The sequence below is a fragment of the Bombus pyrosoma genome, linkage group LG7 (assembly GCF_014825855.1).
Source record: "Bombus pyrosoma isolate SC7728 linkage group LG7, ASM1482585v1, whole genome shotgun sequence".
NCBI classification, from domain to species: domain Eukaryota; kingdom Metazoa; phylum Arthropoda; class Insecta; order Hymenoptera; family Apidae; genus Bombus; species Bombus pyrosoma.
In genome coordinates, this window is record NC_057776.1 from 9,608,955 (window position 1) to 9,631,501 (window position 22,547).

Below are 22,547 nucleotides of genomic sequence, written 5' to 3' on the forward strand. Positions count from 1 at the left end.
ACGTCGGCGACGGGGCTCGTTTTCACCGCGGGGAGTTTCTCCTTGAGAACAATACCGGCTGATTGTGACTATCTCCTTAAAAAACCCGGAGGATCCCGCGCAAACAACTCTTCGCCCCGCCTCCACCATCTTTCTTCCTTTCTCTCTCGATCCTCTTCTTCCTCGTTTTCTTCTTTCCTCTTGGTCTCTCGTGTCTCTGCCTCTTTCATCTCCCTTCATTCTCCACCTTTTGGCTCTAGCCCTCTTCTTTCTTTCAACCGTCTTCTGGTATCCTTACGCTTTCGAAGTCGGAACTCGGCCGAACACCAGGTTCGTTACGCTCGAGCGTCGAATTATCGTTATGCTGGAATCTGGAACGCCACGAAGGTTCCTCTATTACAGAACCACGTGGATCGATAGAACAGGAACTTTTTGCCTTTCACGGTGCCAGACTCTGTTCAGAGTTTGGTCTTCGTCGTTTGCTTCTTCGTCGAAGCTGCAAAAGCTTCGTCGTCCATGGTGGCTTGCTTTTTGCTTTCTTTCGCCTGCTGCTACTTGTTGCAGCTTCTCCCTTTGGCATTTGTAGTATGCTCGGGCGGCTATGAAGCACGAAGAAGCTTGATAAAAGGGACGAGTCGTCCGAGCTCAGTCTAACACGTTCACCGCTGATTGGATTTTTATTACTGTGCCGTGTACTCGTACGGATAATTTTCGCCCGAGATCTATTTCTATATCGTCTTTTTCAAAAAATGTACAAAGATCGGCTTTGTACGCAACGCGTAGCGTTACAGACGTTTATGTAAATTTATATTTATATATAAATTTACGAGCGAGATTAATGAGACAGAACCTAAAAAACCGAGGTTTCTTTCACGCCGTAACTAGCTCTCTGCTTTGGAAATTTTGCATACTTTTGTAATTTAGGTATATAGGTATAGTCTGTGCATTTTTCCATACTTAAATTACAGTCGGGCTTGTTCTTATCGTCGTTAAATCTATAATTCGAAAAAATCTTAGACTATTTTCTTTTAATGATAATTAAGATTATATCATCAATGTGGTAAAATTTATTTTAATTTATACACATTGTATAATCGTAAGCAAATATTAATTCGTATCGTTTGAAACGTACGCAGTGAATACGTTTATCTTTTAACGATGCGGCTGTACATCGAAGATAGAACTGATGAGATTGGAAACCGAGATGTTCCATATTAAAAGTATTCTCAATCGCAGTTTTCGTAATTATCGGGATACCATAATGTAAAGTTTCAGAGGAAACTTTATTCGTTATTGCTCGATGTTCGTTCACTTAGAGGACACCGGTTATGAAGTTAATAACGAAGCGAAGTCAACGAGTAAGTTGTGCAACATTAGCCTCAAGAACGTTTAACGATACAAATAAAACGAAAAGGTAGAAAGAAATGTCAATATATCCCACGCCACTGTATTTGTTATTTTGTCAAAGAAGATTCATCATCGAAAAATACACGACAGTTAGCTTTCAGCGAATTATAAAGTTTAAATAACGTTTTCTCTATTTTATGAAGAAATCGAAGCAAAAATATTGGAAAATCTCTGACGTATCTTATTACTATGTTTCTTGTTCCCTCTTTTTTTTTCTCTTTTTCTGTTCGAAACATCGCTTTGAAATAGGAACGAAATGTCCATCGACAGGCTATCGAGTTGTTACGAGAAGAAAAAAGGAAAAAAAGCTCATCGACCTCCGAGTGATTTTTTTGCAAAATAACTAACTGCGCTTGCCGTTGAAATCGAGTAATTTTTTTACTGTTTCAACCTCCTATGTCAGAGGAAAGCGTGGAACACGTGCCACGTAAAACTTCTCTCCTACAATGCAATTCTTCCCTTCTCTTGCTTCCTTCCTCTTTGTCGTTGCATGCGACGTTTCTTTCTTTTCCATTATACGGTGAAATATTCCACATGACAACATTTTTCCCCATTTCGTTTCAATTCCTCTTTCACTTTTTTATTTTTTGTCTTTTGAAATCACGCACGCCACGGTATTTGTATTCATCCAAACCCCGCGGATTCTGTTCGAAATAATCCGAATCCGAACACGTGCAGTAAACAATTCGATTGAAAAGCGAGCACGAATCGCGTACCTAACTGGTTACTTCCAATAAGAATGACAAATGAATGATTAAGAAGGGAAAAAGAAAAAGAGAAAGAAAAGAATGAAAGAGAGAAAGGAAAAAGGCCGAAAATGCAGGAACACGGGATAAACCGGCATAACGATAGACCAAAGGAGCAGATAATGTTTCGTTTTCATCGATGTTTCTCTTCGTTACGCAAACACGCTATTCGCTACATGCTGCAGCCTCGTTATATCATTCACATAGTTAAAAATAACACTGATTAGTTGTTTCTTACGTTGGTATAAAAACGTATGGCAGTTCTCTTTTTTATGCTTTTAATCGTTCGTTTTAAAATTGAAATATCACATATCTAATATTGCTCGACGATGCCTTGCTATAAATTATCGTCGATTTACATCATTTACAGTTTGATTATCGTTCTCTGTCGAATTTCAGGAGAATATGAGAGCACCGCTGTTTACATATGTACGTGATCTAAGATACCAAGAATCTTTCCTTTTAGGTAGATAAAATTAAAGCTAAAATTAGAGATAAAAATTCGGCGACTACGTTGAGATTAAGTAATATTAAGAATGATTTTATTAATCATCGGTAACCCCGTTGTGGCGCTATTCAAATTCTTAATAAATATGCAATAAGTAAATAATCAGCAACGTTTGATCGATCTTGTATTGAGAGAATATCAAAGGCAGCTGATGAGAAGTCTCTGATAGCAAGATGAGCAATTTATGGGAGAAAATATGTACATATATTATATTCGTCAGAGATCTGCGACATACCGGTAAAAGATTAAATGTGAAAAATTCGTTAATCCATATATATATATATATAGTGATTTCTGACAGGTGAAATCGCCCGTTTATGTAGAATTTTCAGAAGGACATAACGCGTTGAAAAGGTACTGCGGGTGCACGTCAGTTACCATGGCGGCCTGGTTATGCTCATTTGATCGATAATTCCGGACCCTTGGCACGAGCTACGTTTCACCGTAACTGCAATTGGTTCGGTGCTCTTTATTAATGCATCGCAGGGAACCGCAACCGTACAAAGGGAAGTTTCGTAAGACAGTAAATGCTTTTGGTATTATTAAGTCACCGAAAGGCTAACTCGACCCATTTGGTTGTAAAAAAGCTATTTCTTCAACTTCTTAACAAATTTTCCTCGGTGGGTTAACGAAAATAGAAAAAATCTAGCTTTTTTTTTAACGCACAAATTGTTTCTTCTTCGAACGACGATGTTAACATCTCGTTAATTTACGTTGAACTATACTCTACGTTCTAACGTTACGAATTATATATAAGGAACACGCTTTTACGTTATAAAATATTTGAATAAAAACAGGAAACGTAAAAATATCAAATATTCACGTTCGTATAAAATATGTTGTGTAATAAAGTAAAAATCTTCGTAGCATAGACTCCCGCCTAATGACATTTCAAGAGTTTGGGATTCGCATTTCTGAATTTGTAGGAAGAGACATATTCGGCAGATAGGGTCGCCGGATAAAGTAAAATGTGAACCTATGTGAACGAATGTGACTTAAATCGTGAAGATTCGCGTTTGTTTCGTTACGGGATAAGAAGTTGCGTGTCGGTGTATATGTGTATTTGTGAATGGGCTGAGTGTGGTTTTAAGGGTGGATAGCGTGCGATGAGAGCCGGGAATCAAGTTTGAGAGGATAGCGAGGAGAAGGAAAGTTTTAGAGAGAACGATGAACAGATTATCTAGGGACTTTAGAGGGAGGAAACTTTTCGTGAGAAACAGCGTTATGGTACGGCAAGGCGAAAAAAGATAGAGACAAGATGAAGAACAGGTATAAAGTCATAGACGAAGGATGATCCACTGTATTCTTGTATTTAATTCTTATTTAAAAAACCTCAATCTTAAAACATAAGACAAAGAAATTTATCCAGACTATTGAAAATTTCACGATTTTGTTAGAATTGTTATATGTCGTTGTACAACCTTGACATTTATTGGAGTTGAAATCAGGTTTATTCGAACGCATATAATTTTTACTCCATCTAAAGAGCAAAGATACTCGAGTCGCAAGTTAAAAAGATTATGAAACTTTGGAGATAGTTAGGGGATATAGAGGTATGTATTATGCAATCTTTTTTGCTACCTAACTTTACTTTAAGGGGGTGAAATCCACGCCTGAAGAACTTACTTTCCGACCTTGCGTTATAACTCGCGTTATAACTATAAGAGACCGGAAAAGGATTTTCTAGCGAAAGATACTTCTTTTAATTAGGACTATAATTCGGTAGAAAATTGATGAATATTATAACGAGTCCAATTTGAACAGCAAAAAGGAAAATCGAGTACTACGTACCTGTATATTCTCTACATATTTCCAAAGTTTCAAAAGTTTTCGAATTCGCGGCTCGAGGATCTTCCCTCGTAAATACACTTGGTCTGACGTCGTTTAAATTCGACGATCGATCGAATTTAGAGTTCCATGTAGTCAGCATTACAATCTTGCTAGATTTTAGAACCACATTACAACATTTACTTACAGATGTAATTATTTATTAATTTAATAGCGATTGAATCTATGATCGAATATCACTCAACGAACGATTACATTTCCAGATCCAGAACTGTTTGGAAATGTTCGCTTATAAAATAGCAGGAACGTGAATAAAACAAAATTTACCTGGTTATGGCCAAGGTGTTCCTGAATCTGCCGGCTGACGTAAACTATCTTCCCGAATATCGTGATGACTATGAAGAACCCCCCGCTTTCGATCAAGTTCTGTTACGGTTAACAAAAACGATTTTAACGTGTTCAAAACGTGTGTAACGATAACAGGACTGGACCGATTTACGAGTACTCACGTCGACGATATATTTTTCCAGGTCCAGTTCGCCAAGCTCTCGAGGGAGGAAGTCAATTGTACCACGACCGATCGCTGAAAACGTATGCAAATCAATACGTATGAATCGATTAGATGAGAAACTATTAGCGTTTATATGTTCGAAGAATACGAATAAACACATTCGTATTTCAATCTATTCTCGCCACATTACTACATCGACTTACTGTATCGCATTCTGAGGAAGGCTGCTGCCAATCTCAGGATGGATATCTTGTCCATTTTCCTCGGACTCTCGGCGACGGTAGGTACAAGTGTTGCCATCGCAGAGATATTCGTATTAAGATTGTCGCGTCTTTGTTTCTCTGCCATGTTCCGTGACGCTCTTGGATTGCTGTAACAGAAACGAGAAAGAGCTCCGTTTTAATCTCCGTCTATCTTTAGAAACTTTTAATCCCAGCGGTTATGCGAAAATTAGAAACGATTCACTTGTACGATTTATAGAAAGACAACGGATTAAGGGATTACATCGCGATATTCCTTAAATCTCTGCTCTCTTCTTCCTTTGTAGATGAATTCTATGTCAAAATACAGGAAGGCAATCTTAATTTCTCATCGATCGAATTAATCGATCTAATTCATACCACGTTTTCCATTCTTTTCCCGTTCTTCCGTAATAGTCAAATGAAGTGCAATTATCTTCCCAGTTTCGTATGAAATGGCATTTTTCTAACGTGGCGAAGAAGTACGCATTAGAGATAGACTTCTCGAAGCATGTAACTTTAATCTAATATTTTATCGAGTCGTTCTATGTGAAAATAATTATCGATCGCTTTTCTGAAAAACGTTCGCTGCTCGCCCTTGGGGACGGCATCTATATTTAGAAAATTTATTCGCTTATTCGTTCTTGTTTAACTCCGTTAAGAACAAGGAACACGAGAATCTAATTTTTATTTAGAAACTTTTTACATTTTTTACGCGTCGCTTCGCTTTTTATTAATAACTACATCGCATTTACACGTCGAACGATTGAAATCGACTCGAAAACGACTGATATTCAAATCCAATGTCTCTGTTCATTTTTAATTCTACGGTCATCGTGAAGTTCCGTTAAAATCAACCGGTTAAAAAGAGGGAAAGCAAGGAAAAAGTATACACGGTGCAAGTTGTTCGGTAATTTCATTAAATGGCCCAATCGTTCAGGATCTATCGAGATATATCAGAATACGATTTCACTTATGGCGTGAAAGTACTCTTAGTATTAGCTCTAGATGATCTGCAAAGGAAATGTTCGCGAAATTACACACTGTCGCAAGAACAGGGGCAATGAGAGTGCAAATGTCACGGGTGTGACATTAGATAACGATGCTTATTTCTGTCGGTTGGTCATGAATGGGTTCGTGCGAATCCGAACGCAATTTCTATTCTCTGTGGTTGTGCGGGAAATTCGAGATATCGGGAAATCCCTACGAAGCTTGTTTGTTTTCGTATCGAGTTTCATCTGCTGCTTTTCTCATGGTGAGACGCAGAAAGCCTGGCGAATGCAATGTTTTTCGACGCGTTCAAATTTCCTCACTCGTGTGAGGCCGTGTGTGTCAACTGGCAGCATCGTGTAACCACGAAAATAATTCGACCAGCCAACCCTCTACGATTTGCCAGAACGGAAATCAATTTATATTTTCAAACAAACTGTGAATTTTTACGCATTTATGGGAAATTTCAAAATGCAAAAATAGTCGGACGAGGCTCGTAACGTGTAAATCGTATATAGCGCTCGTTACACTGTTGGTAGTTAATTGTAACGCCATTAGTAGACGATACACCAGGAGATAGAAAGATCTTCTACTTGAGTTTCTTTTTCTTTTTTTCTCTATTTTTTTATAAAGTTCGTAAAATTATGAATTTGCATAAATATCCGCAGTCTACTCGTAAAACCTGAGAACTCATCGGACGATGTACAAAAACGATATTAAAATTTGTATACGTTAATGATTAGACTGCGGACTTTTATGCATTCATGCGAAATTTAAAGATCCAAATATGCATAGAATGCATGTAATACGCAAGAATATAGAAGTTATCCAAACTACGGTTCTTATTAAAATTTTTAATACGCAAAGCGGATCTCTGTTCAAGTTCTATTTCCGTATCTGTATTGGCAAAAATATAAATTTGCATATAAATTCACGATGTACTAGTAATAAATTAAGGTCTCCCGAATGTTTCGAGGCCAGAAAGATTTAATTATTCTTTATTATGCCGAAGAAGATAACGGGCGTGTACGTAGTCCACTGAGCATTAACATCTTCCATATCTTTCTACTTTTCAACGTATAATTTATTTCGAATGTTTTCGCTAATTCGATCAAACAACATATGTTTCATACCAATAGAACGTACTAAATATAATTACGTTATTTAAAAAAAAGAATTAGATCAAGAATACGACGGGCAGTTTATTTCAATTAAACTTTCGTTCGAAACAACTGCCTCTCACCTTTGATATTTAAATAAGCGATTTATTTCTTCGCACAAATGACGGACATGCAAATAACTAACGCGTGTATAGCGTATAATGAAAACGTCGAATGGTAGAAACGGTAAATAATGCGAATAACGTATAAAATATCTTGAAAAGAATGCACGTGAAAAATTGTTCAAACAATATTGATTCAAATTTTCAACTAGTGTACACACTGGATATCGATCGATCCATTTCATTGTACTCCAGCGCTGCAAGTAATATGCGAAAACATTGCTTGCAAAAGTTGTTTAATTGGAAGAGAAATTAACTTTGTAACTTCGTAAATTCTTAATATTAAACTTCACAGCGTAACTTCGTTAAAATAAAATAGTTTCTTCACTTGCTATCTATTACTTATTCACATTCTAAGTAACACAAATGTGTTTCATAGTAAAAGTACTGGTGCCTGAACAAAGTTAAATATTTCAGTAACGATAAGTTTCACGATAAACGTTATCTTATTATCTCTATAATAAAAATTCATTATGCTACCAAATACGAATGTATATATAAATAGGATAGAATAAAATCTAACTCCAAATCTTTTTCTTTCCAGTTAAAGAAACAGAACATTGTTACTATTTTACCCTACGATAACCCTACGATCTTGTTACAAATAAATTTCCCTTTTTGCTTAACGCAACGAAGAGATTTCAAGTAAACGTAACTTTATAGAGTTACTTCATCAAACACTCGTCTATTCGTTTCCAGTGACCAAACGTCTTTCCCTCTCGACGATCATCTCGATTTCTATTCTCGATTGTAGATCACAGTCTGAATAACTGTCCGACGATAAAAGGAGGCATTGAGAAAAAACCGTGCGCGGTGTCACATGTATAGACCATCAAGCAGTCGTCGGGTGAAATGGTCTAGCTCGTAACGACCGTCTTCACTTTGACGCAGATTCGAAGGGAAATATTCATCACGTGTCAGGCTGTACGAACCCATCCAGGCTACGGCATGACCCGGCCAACCTCTTCGTCGGTCTATTCCCGATGAATTTCTCGCTTTTTACGTCCAACTAGCAGCGTCTGTGTGTCATCATCGAGCCTTGAAACCTGGTTTTTTCGTACGTTGAAACGAGTCGGTAGAACAAAATTCGAAGGTTACATAAAGCGTTTAACACGTTTGGTCTTTCCGACTGCATTGAACGTTCGTACCATCGATTTGTCTACGTTTTTCGTGTAACACTTGACGTAAAATTGAACCTTATCTGTGGATGATGTAACGAGCCGAACTGGTTCACAGTTCGGCGAGCAACTCGCTGCGTGAAAGCTAAAAAACTGGTTGGTGTATATGCACTTTGTGCGACTGAAATTCGATTTATTATGACTCGTTTTATATTTTCATGGTTAATAGTAGAAAAAGAGACAGAATACACTAAGATTTGAGTAGGCGTACTATTAAGTAATCGATGATCGACCGTTGCGACTCGACTTCTTCATACTGTAACCGAACTGACTAGTGATAAGTTAATGAATAATTGTATTTTTATCGGCAGATTCTTTACGTACGAGACATTACATAGAAAAATACGTTGTTATCTATAGACGATAAATCATAGCAGTTATTTTATATGCGAGGGAATTAGGAAAGCGATAAGATCTTTAACCAGAGGAAACATTAAGCAGAATTAGACTTTAAATGAATGCCTGCTTAACACACTGTTATACATAGTCATAAAAGATGGGAAATTTACGATTGAATCGCGTACATTCGAATCTTATGTATTCCTTGTTATCTCGATTCAGAGGAAAAAATGCACTCGTCCGATTTTCCTTTAAATCTCTCATTTAATTTAACCTTGTTCATTCTCGTTTAACGTTGCTATGAATGCTACGTGTACATTTCGTTTGAACATAATTCCAAAAAAATAGGCGACAGTTATTTTTCTGAGACATTTCACAGTACTTGGAATACGTTTTACGATAATACGTCTTTCAATACTTACAAATATATTTTAAATAAATATTGTGTAGCAAAAAGATTCTGAATCTAATAAATTCGTTCCTGAAGAGATCAATATAGGTGATGATTAATGGTTTGTCTGAGTTTCGTTCGTGTTACAGCACGAAGGTTAATAGTAAAATTAATATTTATAATAATATTTATTAATTATCGATTATTTAAAATCGAATGACTCTTTTTTTAGTAAAAACGAGATCCAACGACCAATTATGAGTTGGGCATTAACGTAATCCATGATCGAATGCAGAAGTCAAACCATAAATCTCTGTTTTTTAATATTCTTGCGTAATGGAACAGCTGTTGTGTACGCGCATATAATAATCAAGGTCTTTGCTATGACTATAATCTACGTCTAAGTTAATAATAGAATCATTGCCATAAATGCAATGGCGGCTTCAATTGCGGTACTACGCGTCTCATAATCTGATAGAATGAACTGAAAGATCGCATTTTGGCCAATAGTTGAAACATCTTGTCCAACGTCACAAAGTTAACGAGAAATACTTAATAAATTAAATTTTTTGGTCAATTGACTTCATATTTAAAAAAAGATAAAGATATTATTTACATTTTTCAAAGAATATAATATTCTCTCTGTTTTTTTTTTTTTTTTTTTTTAATCTGAAGTCCGATAAATAAGAATTATCATAAATAAACGATGCAGACGAAATACAAACGAAGTAAAAATGAAAAATGTAATATAATGGTAGGGACAAGTAAAACTGAATAAAATTAAAAAAGATTATACGCGTCGATATGTAACTTTAACATGTTGCTTTATAAAGAATTAAGTACATATATCAAACAGTTCACTTCATTTACGAGGCTGCGATATTTTTTAGGTATAAGGAAAAAGATTACACGTTACATATTCTATAACTTTCTGTGTAGAATAATATTATAATTCTTCGAATTAACTGGCTACTATAACGAACTTATCAGTAGAGTTTACAGTAACAGTAACAATTATAACGAATTAAAAATATTAATTGACTGTTAAAAGAAACTCACATCTGCGTCTCACAACAGCATTATCGTATCGAGTTTGCCTTTATATGGAGTAACGGTACAATCAGCTTTTTGTTAATTACGTTCGCGACAATAAACAACTGACACTTTGGCCCGGTGTCTGATATTTCTGTTGCGTATCTGGCTAAGTGGCCGACTTGGCAATCGTCGACGACCATGTGCCATCGCGTATGCAATCATTGGCGTTTCTACAACGCGAGATCAAAACAGTCGAAATTGCTCGAAATTTCACACACACGCACATACACATATATATCTCATTTTAACGTTATTATTCAAAAAGAATAACGTCACAACAGCCAGAGGTATCGCTATCAGTCGATTAAAACAATCAAATTTGCGATTACATCGTTTCACCCGTTTCTTTTTAATTTTCCATTCTAATGATATTCTGGCGCGAGATTTTTCAATTGCAGAAACTCGAATCGTTCCACCCGATCGTTCCTCTCCCCTTTCTTTTCCTTCTTCCAGATCTATCGTTTCTTTCCCCGTAATCGTCGTAACAATGCAGGAAACTTCGAAAAATCAATGCGTCAGGGTTATCCGATGTTACACAATGCTAAAATGACTTTGGCCAATTATCCCTGCTTCGACCTTGGGACGCGTTATCGTCCAAGATAGCGCCGACTAAAAATTCCTCTTTCAATGCTCTCAGACAGTTATTGTCGAAGTCCATGGGGAAGCGATCTCGAGGAGCTCGACAAAATAGGATACGAAAAGGAATCGATGATAGTGGAAAATTATCACGAAACGCACACCATACGAAAAAATATAAATTATTAAAAAATTAGAAAATATTCGAAGTACAGCTTCTCCTTTTCTCGGGTATGAGATAGTAAGAGATTGACTTTCGTATAATGAACGAATACTTTGTTTAGAAAACTATAAATACGCAATGAACTTGCGGTAGTTATAATTAATACTGAAATCATCATCATCATCATCATCATAAAGGCTAGACGGTATAAGCGCGCATACATACGCACGCACGTGCGCTAATGTTTGACCCGAATACTTTCTAGAATATATATTTGGTGGGAAAAACAACTTTCTATCGAGATTCTATGTTTTTAATTATATTCTAGAAAATAGAAATTTGCATAAAAATCCATGGTTTAATGTGATAATCCCGTGGTACAAGTTTGCCTCGTGTCCCATAGTCTGGTGCAAAGTATACATATATATATATATATATATATATATATATATATATATATATATATACTTATAAGTATATATATATATAATACACGATGCATAACATTGATTACGAAGCAAAGTATATTTGTAGAGGCGGAAAATAGAACGGAGTTCGACAAGTATCTGGTATCAAGAATATCCTTATCGCGAGCTGCACAACGAACCTAATCGTTATCACTGGCGAGACTAAAAAAAATATTAGCAACACTTTCGCCGGGATGTGGCTCGTTTCGAGCAGAATTGCGATGGTCAGGTCGCGCGGTCTTCCACGGCCGACGTAGGAGTTAACTGCTTCCGTGCTTTGTTCTGTTACCCTGAAATATGCGTAAATGTATACATCGGTGTGCAACGTATGCTCGAAACATTGATTCAATTTCGCGAACGTTCGCAGTTTGTTTATTCTACATTTTCATTATGAACCAGAATTGTCAGTGTACGAACGGACAGCGTTATGCAGCAAGAGATCAGATTAAAAAAATTAAAGATTTGATATAGGAGACTGTAACGTTAGTGTAAGGAAATAGTTCCGTTTGCTGAATTTTTGTTCCTTATACGTCAAATATTTTGATATTCTAATTTTAAGACGTTGATCTTTCGTTTTATAGCATTCATCAATAATAATATTAATCCACGATTGTGATAGAATGTTGAAACGATTGCTCTGTTTAAATGAACGGTGTGCGTCAGGATTAATCCTTTGAGATTAAAAACGTATTTGTAATTTACATTTTAATATAGGTTTTACAAAAGGTTTCAGAATATTAAAGTTCTGTATAAAATGAACTTTGAAATTCCAATGATTGTTTGTACTAGTGCAGAAGTAATTACATGATAATTAAAACTTTGATATATTAGTAGATGTTTCTCAGTAGACCGCATAGCTGGGGTGGGGAGGGGGGGTAAGGAACAAGAATAAGTGGAACTCGATTCGCGTTACCTCCGTATCAGCAATTAATTATAATTCTTAGAACAAATCCCTTCGAGGCGAAAACGAACGTCCCCATTTAACTTACGTCACTCGTGACTTTTTCAAGCATGTACGTATCTGGTGGCCAGACGACCAGAAACAAAGGACAAAGATGAAGAAGGTCTGTCATAAAAGACTATAATGGACCGTTATACATACTCGTTAAAAAAAAAAGAAGAAACTATAAAGCAACTAATAAAATAAACATTCAAGCAACATGCTATTTATTCTACTTATAAAACCCTCTTATATACCGTAATTATCCAACTCCATTTTTATCAGGTAAATTTTTGAACAAAAGTCAAGGTATTTTCAACCGACATCTAACCTGCATGAATATTCTACATGCCACGCTCATGCAAGTTCATTTTTACTAACTGAATTTTTTGCCAAAAGAGAATGAACGTTCGAGCAACAGCCCACGTAATTCTCCCGTATACCTCTTGTCTAGCTGCATTTTTATAAAAATCAATATTCGCGAAGCTGTTAAAATTAAACCCTTTAGAAAGAACATCCTTCCCCCCCCCCCCCGCCCAAAAGAAAGCTCCACAAATACCACAAAAATCATATAACGTCCCATCAATTGGAACCACGCGTCTCATAAATTTCATTAAACCGCTGTTAAATCTTCGATTCGTATGTTTTTATTATTTCCATGAAATATAACCCGTCTGATGTCGTGCGTGCTTCGGATACGTATCCCGGGGATCGTCTGTGAAACGATTTGAGCCGGTTTCACCACAACTCCACCATGGAGAATGTATCGACTCGCCAAAAGGGTCAGGAGGCTCTCCATCCAGTTCCAACAGATCTTTCGTTGTATCGAGAACCTTACACTGGCGTATCGTGTTTGATACATAACAAACACATGTGCACGCTGTCAGCTATGAGTATTATTAATTATTATTAAGAAATTTGGTAGAAAGCGAATACGTTTCGCTGTCTTTATATTTCGCAATTATCTTGTTACAAGCTTGTTAGCTTCACCTCGCCATCTTCACGTGTGTACAGGGAATTTGAAGATGCAGAAATACGCAGAATTCATATAAAAGGCAAATAAAATACGGCAAAATATACAAAACATGTTGCATTGTTACGATATCCGATAGGCGAAACAAGTTCTCGCTTAGATTCTCTATTTTTATAAAAGCGTGAATTTGCATAAAAATTCGTAGTCTGGTTATCTCGCTTACGACGCAAGATACTCGACAATGTAAAGTTTGTTAAAGTTTTCCAACGAATGCAACGAGCGGCTGTATGTTCATACTTATGGTATCCAGTGCATAAATTGGCACGTTGTGGTTGTGCATAAAAAGGTGATGAATGAAGGAGAGATAGAGAGAACGGAGGAGAGACGAAATATACGCAGACGGGACGTAATCGTCGTACACGTGACGGGATGCGGTTAGCATACGCACACGAATACACGCGCTTGCAGGCGGCGCGGCAAAGTCCTGAAGTTACACGTTGGATAGGTCGGGGCACCGTGACGAATGAATCGATGCACGTGGACGGGCGACTGGCTGTAATACGGCCGAACCCTTCTCTGATCCTGGGCCACTGGCAGCAGCCAGCCGGTCGAAGCTTTGTTCTATTCACGAGCGCCAGACGTCACGACTATGACGAATCCGAGATTTCCGTTTTCATAGAAGCATCGCTCAATTGACAGACTCTAAAAACTGTAAGGTGTAAGGTAATGATTTCTGCGATTTAAAATCCAGATTTTTCAATTTTCCGCTGCGACGACGGACCAGTTAGCCGACGTTTCCACGAAATATCGCATAATTGTCAGACTAATATCAGCGTTGAAGACGTAAGCGGCGTCTTTTTGGAAAAAATGTAGATTTCTTGTAGTTTCTGTATGCACTTTCGGACTTGTTTCAAACTTTGCCAATGTAATCGCGAGACAGGCGAGGTGCTAATGGAATTTCAAAATGTATTCCTATAACGCATGTAATATATTTACAGAATGTGTCGACACAAATGTTGGAATGCTTTTGCGAGTAACTGTGTTAGAAGCGAAGAAAAGATAGGCAGGAAAACTGACCTACGGGTGACAGTATAATTCGAGGCATTCGAGACATCGAGAAATTGGTCAACTTACGTAGAAATTTATTGACACAGAGAATAAGCGGTTGTTTTTCGAAACATTAAAAGTCTAAAAAGATATCTCGGTATTTCTAGACATTTTACGCGCTGCAGAATGAAAGAATAGAATTATCGAACTTGGCAATTTCCAGATGTAAATCGAGTCTTCTCCTTAAAACAAAATTTATTACAAGATTCGTGTTTTAGCTACAACTGTCGAGTCTATAAGTTTGTTTTAAGAGTATTTAGCTTCGTAGATGCATCCGTGTTATCTGAGGAACGCGAGCTAGAGAAAACTGACCTAGACAATGCTCGAGAAGCAATAGCATTTGAAGCGTCAGTGTAAATGTCGGTAAACTGTCGCAAAAACTTCTCTTTTCATTTTCTGTGTCTTCGACCTTCTTACATTTTTAACGATCCAGGGAATACAATAATTATCCAATTTAGAATTCCAAGTACAGCGCACACCGAAGACCATAAGTATCAACACAGCTCTCGTTATTTTGTATAGTATCTTGTAATAAACTAACTACAAAGTTAAAGCAATGAAACTGTTCACTGTTTATTAAGTATCTAAATAACAGCTGTGGTGTCCTAATATTCATGGGCAGACAGTGTAAGCTACATCATCCTCTCTCGAAGAAATTCCTTCCTCGACGTTTACTATAATCAGTCTGTCATTTAACGCTTAATGAAGCTGTATTCTGATATTCCTAGGAAAAGCGCACCACACAAACCAGGAAACCTCAAATTTTGATAATTACCTCGTGAATCACGCAGATCTACGCGCGCGTTCTTCGTCAAATGTATATTAAAATCGATGTGGCAGCGCAGCGATTGAAATTCTGACGCAAGCAGAAAGATTGGGGAGGTTTTGATCGGGGGAGGAGGGATTTTCAGATTGTTTACGAAGGTGATCCTTTGTAATATCGGAGGGGGGGTAATAACGAAACAAGGAATCCGCAAAGTTAATTGCAACGAACGAACAAGTACGTCGGCGAACGATTGATGGATTTAATTAGAAAGCTAGCTCATTTTAATGATCGATCGGGTATCGATTGATAAACAGCTACTGAAAAATTGCTTGTAAATTGACCGAGAGTGGCTGATAAGAGGCAATGAAAAATAGCCGATAAATTGGCAAAACGTTCGGAGAAAAAAATTATATCGTCGATAAACGTTATCTTGCCCATAACGTTGCAGAGACGTTCTTTTCGAAGATCAATTTTTTCTTCTTTTGTCACACAGTCCAATACGCTTCACTTATTCAGAGTTTCAAAACGATCAGTTTCGCTTCTTGCAGATTTCTCAATTTCAACAACAATACTCATTCTTGCGTAACAGTTTACTATACTGACCGAATACTATATCAACGAATCGACAAGTTACGATGTACGAGTCACGGACCTTTCCTTTGCGATTGTATGATTTTACGGAAAAGTTAATCGTGAAATGTAATTTACTTTTTAAGGAAACTCGTTGCTACAACAAACCGGTGCACGAGAGTATTTATTGGCACTGGTTACTCGTAACTAGCGGCTTGTAAAATTTCGCTAATAACGTCGCTCGAATTATGCAAGAAATGGCACGACATACGATTAGATTCATAAATCGAACTTGTCCTTGACGAAGTCGATCACAGTCTGGCATCTGTGTGATTCATTTAATCAAAGAAACTACTATCTCGGTGATATAACGTGCAAGTTACGAAAATGCGGCCGCAATTATAGCACTTTATCGATAAATAATAGAACGAGGCAGCGAACAGATTATTTTAATATCCATAGGTCGAAGAGTTGCGAGAGCAAGATGCAACTGAGCAAATTTTATCGTTGTTTTCTTCGATTTGACACCGAAAGGGGAAACGAAATATGCAAAAGTTTCGGGGACCAGTTTAGAGCCGAAGGTTCAAGGTCGAAAATATTTCATCGTTATCTAAAAAAATGCCATTGGTCACGTCAGCGTCTGCACATGATACGACGCCGTTTATAGCGATGATGTTCGGAGTGACGAGCTCGAAAACAATGCAGTCGGTGTAAGAAGTTACTTTCTAGTCGAATTCCTGTCACCGGTTTCCAGTCGCCGCGATCGATCGCGTAGAAATCTCAAAATCGTGGTCAGCACGACGATCCACATCGTTTCCCCACGTATAAGACAGAAATGCTAATTGAACTTGGCGTAACTACAATATTCTTCTGCCTCCAAATTCCTCCAGTTCTAATAAGAAAGGACGAGGAGAATATATAACTGTAGCATCATCTCTTAATCCTGTGGCGCTTCTATTTTTATATTTCCACTCGACTCCAATCTTATCGAAAAGGATTTCTAACGTTTCAACGTAGACACGTAACTGGGATTTTCAACGAGAAATCACGCATACCGATAAGAATTTCTTCATATTTTACTATTCGTAGCATTGGCTAACTACCACCGCTAGAAAAATACGAGTGAAATATTTTTTATCGTTAGAAAAATACAGTTTCAGTGAAAACTGCCGAGAAGAACGCAACAGGATTAACCGTTCTCAAATAACATCAGCTTTTATCGAGAATTCCATTTCTGTTCAAACTCCGATCTCTCTCGGACATCTTTCCACCTTTCCGCTCTCCCTAATCCCTAAAACCAACAACACGATCTAATTCGATCCCTTAAAACACCCTTGGCAACGTGCAAACCTTTATAAAAGAAAGCCCGTAGAAACGGCAAGTCGGACGCCAAGAGGCAAAGATTAGGCTCAATTAGCTTCGTTTAGTATCGTTTGCATCGTAAAGCAAGCTAGGCGAAGCGCACGACGACGCGTTATGCAGCGATCTTTGAGACGAATGGTTCGTAAAATGTCGAACAGTGCCTTTATCAAGCTATCATTGGCGCGTTTTATTGGAAGCTTCGAAGGTTCTATCGCCCCAACTCATCTGCTCGATCCCCTTTACTTTCGCTTTCTCTCTATTCGTCGACGTTTTCACGCGGGGACGCGAAATCCATGACCCTCGCGCGCTCTCGCCCTCCGTTGTCCCCATCCTGACGACCGGTTCTCTCTTTCTCCCTTTCTCTCGCCCTTACTCACGCTAGCTCTCTCTCTCTCTCTCTCACTCTCTTTCTCTCTCTCTAGTCAAGGCCTCCAGACTTTCGACCCGCCGACGGGGAAGGGGTTGTTACCGGAGCACGGGTTTGCGAATGGGATAGGGCCGACAACTTCGTTTCAGGATCGATACTCCGGTCTACGCGGAGCTCGATGACGAGAAGAGTAGACTCCAACCCTCCTGGCGGTTCTCTCTTTTTCTCTCTGTCTTTGCGCCTGGTACACGTTCAAGGTCGCCAGATGAAACCGAGTTACGCGAACACTGCACAGGCGCAAGCTCTCTTCCGTTTTTCATATCGTTCGCGAATATCGGCTCGATGATAAGAATCGGTGCAGATTCAGGATATGCAAATTTACAAAATTCTACGATTTCGCGCTTTCAGGCCGGCAAACTTTCACGTTTTGACATTTTTTAAATAGTTTATATTGAACTTTCGTATCTCTAAATTTCTAAATCCGCAAACTTCGAAAGTCGGAAATTTGCAAATGCGCGCAGTGTATCAACGCGTTCTCGAATTATCAAATTTCTAGATTCATGCAAATTTCTATATTTCCGAATTCCCAAGCTTACAAACTTCCGTGATATCGAAATTTTCAAATTTCCAAGCTTACAAACTTGCTGCGCATCTTCAAATTTCGAAATTTGCAAACTTCGAACATTTGGAATTTGCAAATCCGCGCGGTATACCAGCACGTTCCCCAATCATCAAATTTCCAGGTTCGCGTAAATTTCCATATTTCCGAATTCCCAAGCTTTACAAACTTCCGTAATTCCAAATTTTCAAATTTCCAAGTTCGCAAACTTCCTCCGTACCTTCGAATTTCTAAATTTGCGAACTTGCAAGTTCAAAATGTCCACGTTAACATACTTCCACAGCTCTACGAATGTATTGAAATTTTCAAACTTTGAAGCTCGAGAAGTCGAAAGTGGCGTTAGTCGAAGATGCTTGCGAAATTTGAAAATTTGCAAGTTCGGTCGTTTGGAAGCTGAAAATTTTTAATTTGGAACTTTTCAAATTCCCTGGGAATATGAAAGTTCGGATTTCATGGAAACCGGTGATTCGTGTGCTCTTCCCTGAAAGATTATCCGACTTTTTTTTGGTAATAAACTCCCTCCACAAACTTTGATATCTCTCGCTATTGAATATGTTTTATAAAAGTTTGAATAGGTGATTTGTATCGGAGTTTTATCATTCAATGAATGAAACGTATATCGCGGACCAATGGATATTTTTTTCTTTAATTCTCGTTGCTATCTGACCAATATCGATATTTTCGAAACGGGACATTTCGTTGTTTGACAAACACTCGGACTGATGCATTATTTTCCAATTCTACGAAATAAAAGGAAGAATATTGGTTGCCAGGTTAATTGTTTCTAAGAAAGGAAGATGATAAAGCTTGTTAAAAAATATTATCGCTTATAAAAGAAGCAATCGAAATTTTGATGAGATCTGTGATGTAATTTAAATGGTCAGCGAGAAAGGTTTTTAAGAGACTGATAAGGTTCAGAGATAAAGATTAGAGTACATTAAATTCATCGAAGATATAGAAAAGTTTGGCCGTAGCAACGATATACTCCGTTCTATCTTTACGATTGGATGTAACATGCAAATTGAAAAAGAATTTTATTGTAGAAGTTAAAGAACTTTCGAGTTGCCTACAGAAAGATACGACGAACGGATTTAAGAAATTTGGCCGAAGAGTGGACGCGTTAATTATAAATTTTGAAAGTGTTTGCTTACAACGATTTCCAATTATTTCTCGTCGATGCAGAAGTGAAAACAAACTCGGTGATAACTCCGGTGATAAGACTCTCAAGATAAGGCCTGCTCGCGATACGTGCATGACTGAAATTTCGTTTGCCTCATTTACGTTGCGTTCTGCATGTTTTAACCTTGTGAACGAAAAAAGAAAATATGGATTACGATAAATTTGCAAATATATTGTATAAGTCTGTTATGTAACTCGCGACTATAAACTTTTGACATTATTTGAGGATTGCTTCGATAACGTCGACAGATCGATACTTGCATCAACAAAACCACGTTATCTCTATTTCTTTTTTCAATTTGTCATTAAATCAATAAATGCGTTTTATATATTGTATTTTTCACGAAACGGAGAACTTGGTGCTCTAGATTTTTAAACTAAACCGCCGACCAGTACATACGTATAATTTGAAAATTTTCGAAGTTTACGAAAATAAAAAGAAGTTCTATCTTTCATGATTTTAAGAACGTCGTCTTTCCTTCTTTTTTCTTTTCTTCTTCTTTTTTTTTGCGGGATAATGTCAGAGGTCAAGGCTGATCTAATAACCTTCGCGTGACTTGAAATATGCACAATTTAAAAATATATTCCATTAATGGAACAATTACGCTAAAGAGATTAGTGGAAATTTAATTCAACGGATATACCTAAACAACATTCAATTTCTATATCTTTGTTAAATAGAACAACTCTTTTACTCCTCGTTGCGTTTGCAGAAACGAATAATTACTCGAATCTCGAATCCAACTGAACACGATCCTTGCACCTATTTACAATCAAAGCTTGTATTTTATATATATTCAAGAAGACACCCTGTATATACCCATACATTTGCCAGCCGTGGGTAGAAGGAATGAGCGAGTATCGCCCTAGCAACTCAGTGCAGAATTCGACGATGCAGCAGAGGGAAGGTCTCTCGCACCTAAGCGAGGGATCGTGAAATTCGGGCGGTGTCGGCGACTGCGTTGTAGCCGTTTTCGTCGTCCTCGTCGACGTTGTCGGCACCGTCGCGCATCCGCGTCCTGCCTCACTGCGAGCCTGCGTGAGCCTTTCGAATTCGAAGCCCGGTCAACAGCCCCGAATTCTCTCTTTTTCTCCCCTACTACCAGTCGTACCCGACCGGCACAGCCGACTCTCTGCTCATTCCTCTTCTGGTTCCCCTTGTTCACTCCCTCTCTCTCTCTCTCTCTCTCTCTCTCTCTCTCTCTCTCGCGAAACTACTTCCCCGTCGCTGCGAAACCGAATCCCTTTTACCACGGAACCCCCTTTTCTCTTCTCGCCCCTTTGCCAAAAACCTCCTCTTGCCACCACTTTGCTTCGCCGTCTCTTCGTTTCCATTCCACACAACTCTATCCGGTGTTTCTCCTCCGCCTCCGCCGCCTCCAACACCGCCGCCACATTCATTCCGTTGCTCTTCGTCGTTTCTCGTCTCCGTCGCTCTTGCCCAACCGAGAATCGTAAATCATCACGCCCCTCTCTATCCTCGAATACACACACGCACAGACTATACGTCCAATCGACCAGACTTTGTCCTCTCTTTCCTTTGGAGTTGCTTCTCTCCCTCCTGTCCTCCCTCGTCCTCCTCCGCCTCTTCATCCCGCTCTCATTCCATCGCTGGGCCACCACACACTGTCATTTTGTTTCATTATTTCTTAATCGAGCGCCTCCTCCTTCTTTTCGATTGCTCTTTTTATACTCCCTCGTGGGTCGAGGGACGTCGACTTCCCCGCCGATCCACCAGCCACGTCCACCTAGTTATTTTTCCCTTTCTTTGCCTGGGAACGGGACGTCTAGCCGCTTCTTCGTCGGCTTCGGGCGTGGTTCTCCACCTAAGGCGGTTGCATGCACCGGCGTTTTTATAAAATTAGCCAACAGCGAGAGCGGAAAGGAGAGAAACGACGCAGACAGTGATCAGGTGCACTGTTTGGCTCTTCGTCCATGTTTTCGACGATTTGGCTCGCTCGCTGTTGTTGGATCGTCGTCGGTGTGCCTTTACTCGCACAAGGGTGGATTGGCATGAACGAGATCTATTTAAGGCGAGATTTTCGTAGTTGCAGCGGTAATTTTCCTCCGTGAATTGTAGATAAACAAGCAACTTGAGCGAATATCGTTGGTTCGTGGAATATTATTTTTGGGCCAGGTTCGTTCGTTGAGCGAGTATTGTGAAGGCCTGTGGGCGATCGACGATACGCATTTAGAATTTCGTTTTTGGCTTCCAGTGTCAGGTCTATTAATTTCTTTCTAGAACATTTGTTTAGTTTTCTGCAAACGCATCTGTAGTGTCCGAGTATAAAGGGGGACGAGAGCTTCGTTCGAAACTGACCTACGAAACGGTGCCATCTGTAGCACCGGAAATTTCATCGTCTTAATGGTAATTTATCGGTATGGAAAATATACGCGTTGTTACTTTTCAAACTAATCAAAGTCTAAAAGAGTTGTTCAGCTTACGCGAAACTACAAGGTCGCTGTAGTGTACGTACTTACTATCTCAAGGTACGGCCAGAATAAATAAATCGCTGGTAAAAACATACCAATTATTGCGAGACGCGTTTAGATAACTGTATCTATCAACGTGATCTTGATAACCGTGTGATAGGCAATGTCAAATATCTCGAATTTCTAGTCTAACGATAAAGAACAATCATGCACAAGAATTCAAACGTACTACATTTACATACTCTTTATTTTTAATAGAATTTCAATATTTGTAGATTGTAACAAACGCGACACGTATTGATACATTAACGCTTCTTTTCGTTGTATAAAATATCAAGTGGAACGATATCTGTTCACATTCTGTAGTTTCCAATTTTGAAACAGATATTAAAACAAACCCTTTTTGCACCAGTGTACATAGCATAGATATTTTATAATTTATACATGTCATTGAAATAAAAAGAAAATTCTCATCTCAAAGTTTTGATCTAATCTGTTTAGCCCAACGATAAGCAACAATTATATATAAAAATTGCAATATATATATATATAGGGAAGAACGTACAAATTCA

The 22,547-nt window shown here is 38.2% G+C and overlaps 1 protein-coding gene across 7 annotated transcripts in view; it reads right to left on the reverse strand.

Moving 5' to 3' along the window:
* LOC122569184 (circadian locomoter output cycles protein kaput-like) overlaps positions 1 to 22,547 on the reverse strand; it is a 92,493-nt gene that overhangs the window by 10,153 nt on the left and 59,793 nt on the right. For 6 of the 7 annotated variants that reach the window (XR_006317355.1, XM_043729804.1, XM_043729805.1 and 3 more), the window contains 3 exons: positions 5,143 to 5,309; positions 4,938 to 5,011; positions 4,756 to 4,854 (listed from right to left, as the gene is read on the reverse strand). Coding sequence is in view for 6 of the 7 variants with exons in the window: in XM_043729804.1 (XP_043585739.1) it covers positions 4,756 to 4,854; positions 4,938 to 5,011; positions 5,143 to 5,309 (340 nt within the window). In the remaining variant the exon portion in view is untranslated. Of the gene's footprint in view, positions 1 to 4,755; positions 4,855 to 4,937; positions 5,012 to 5,142; positions 5,310 to 10,417; positions 10,615 to 22,547 lie in introns of those variants that run through there. The other variant, XM_043729807.1, reaches the window with a different exon arrangement.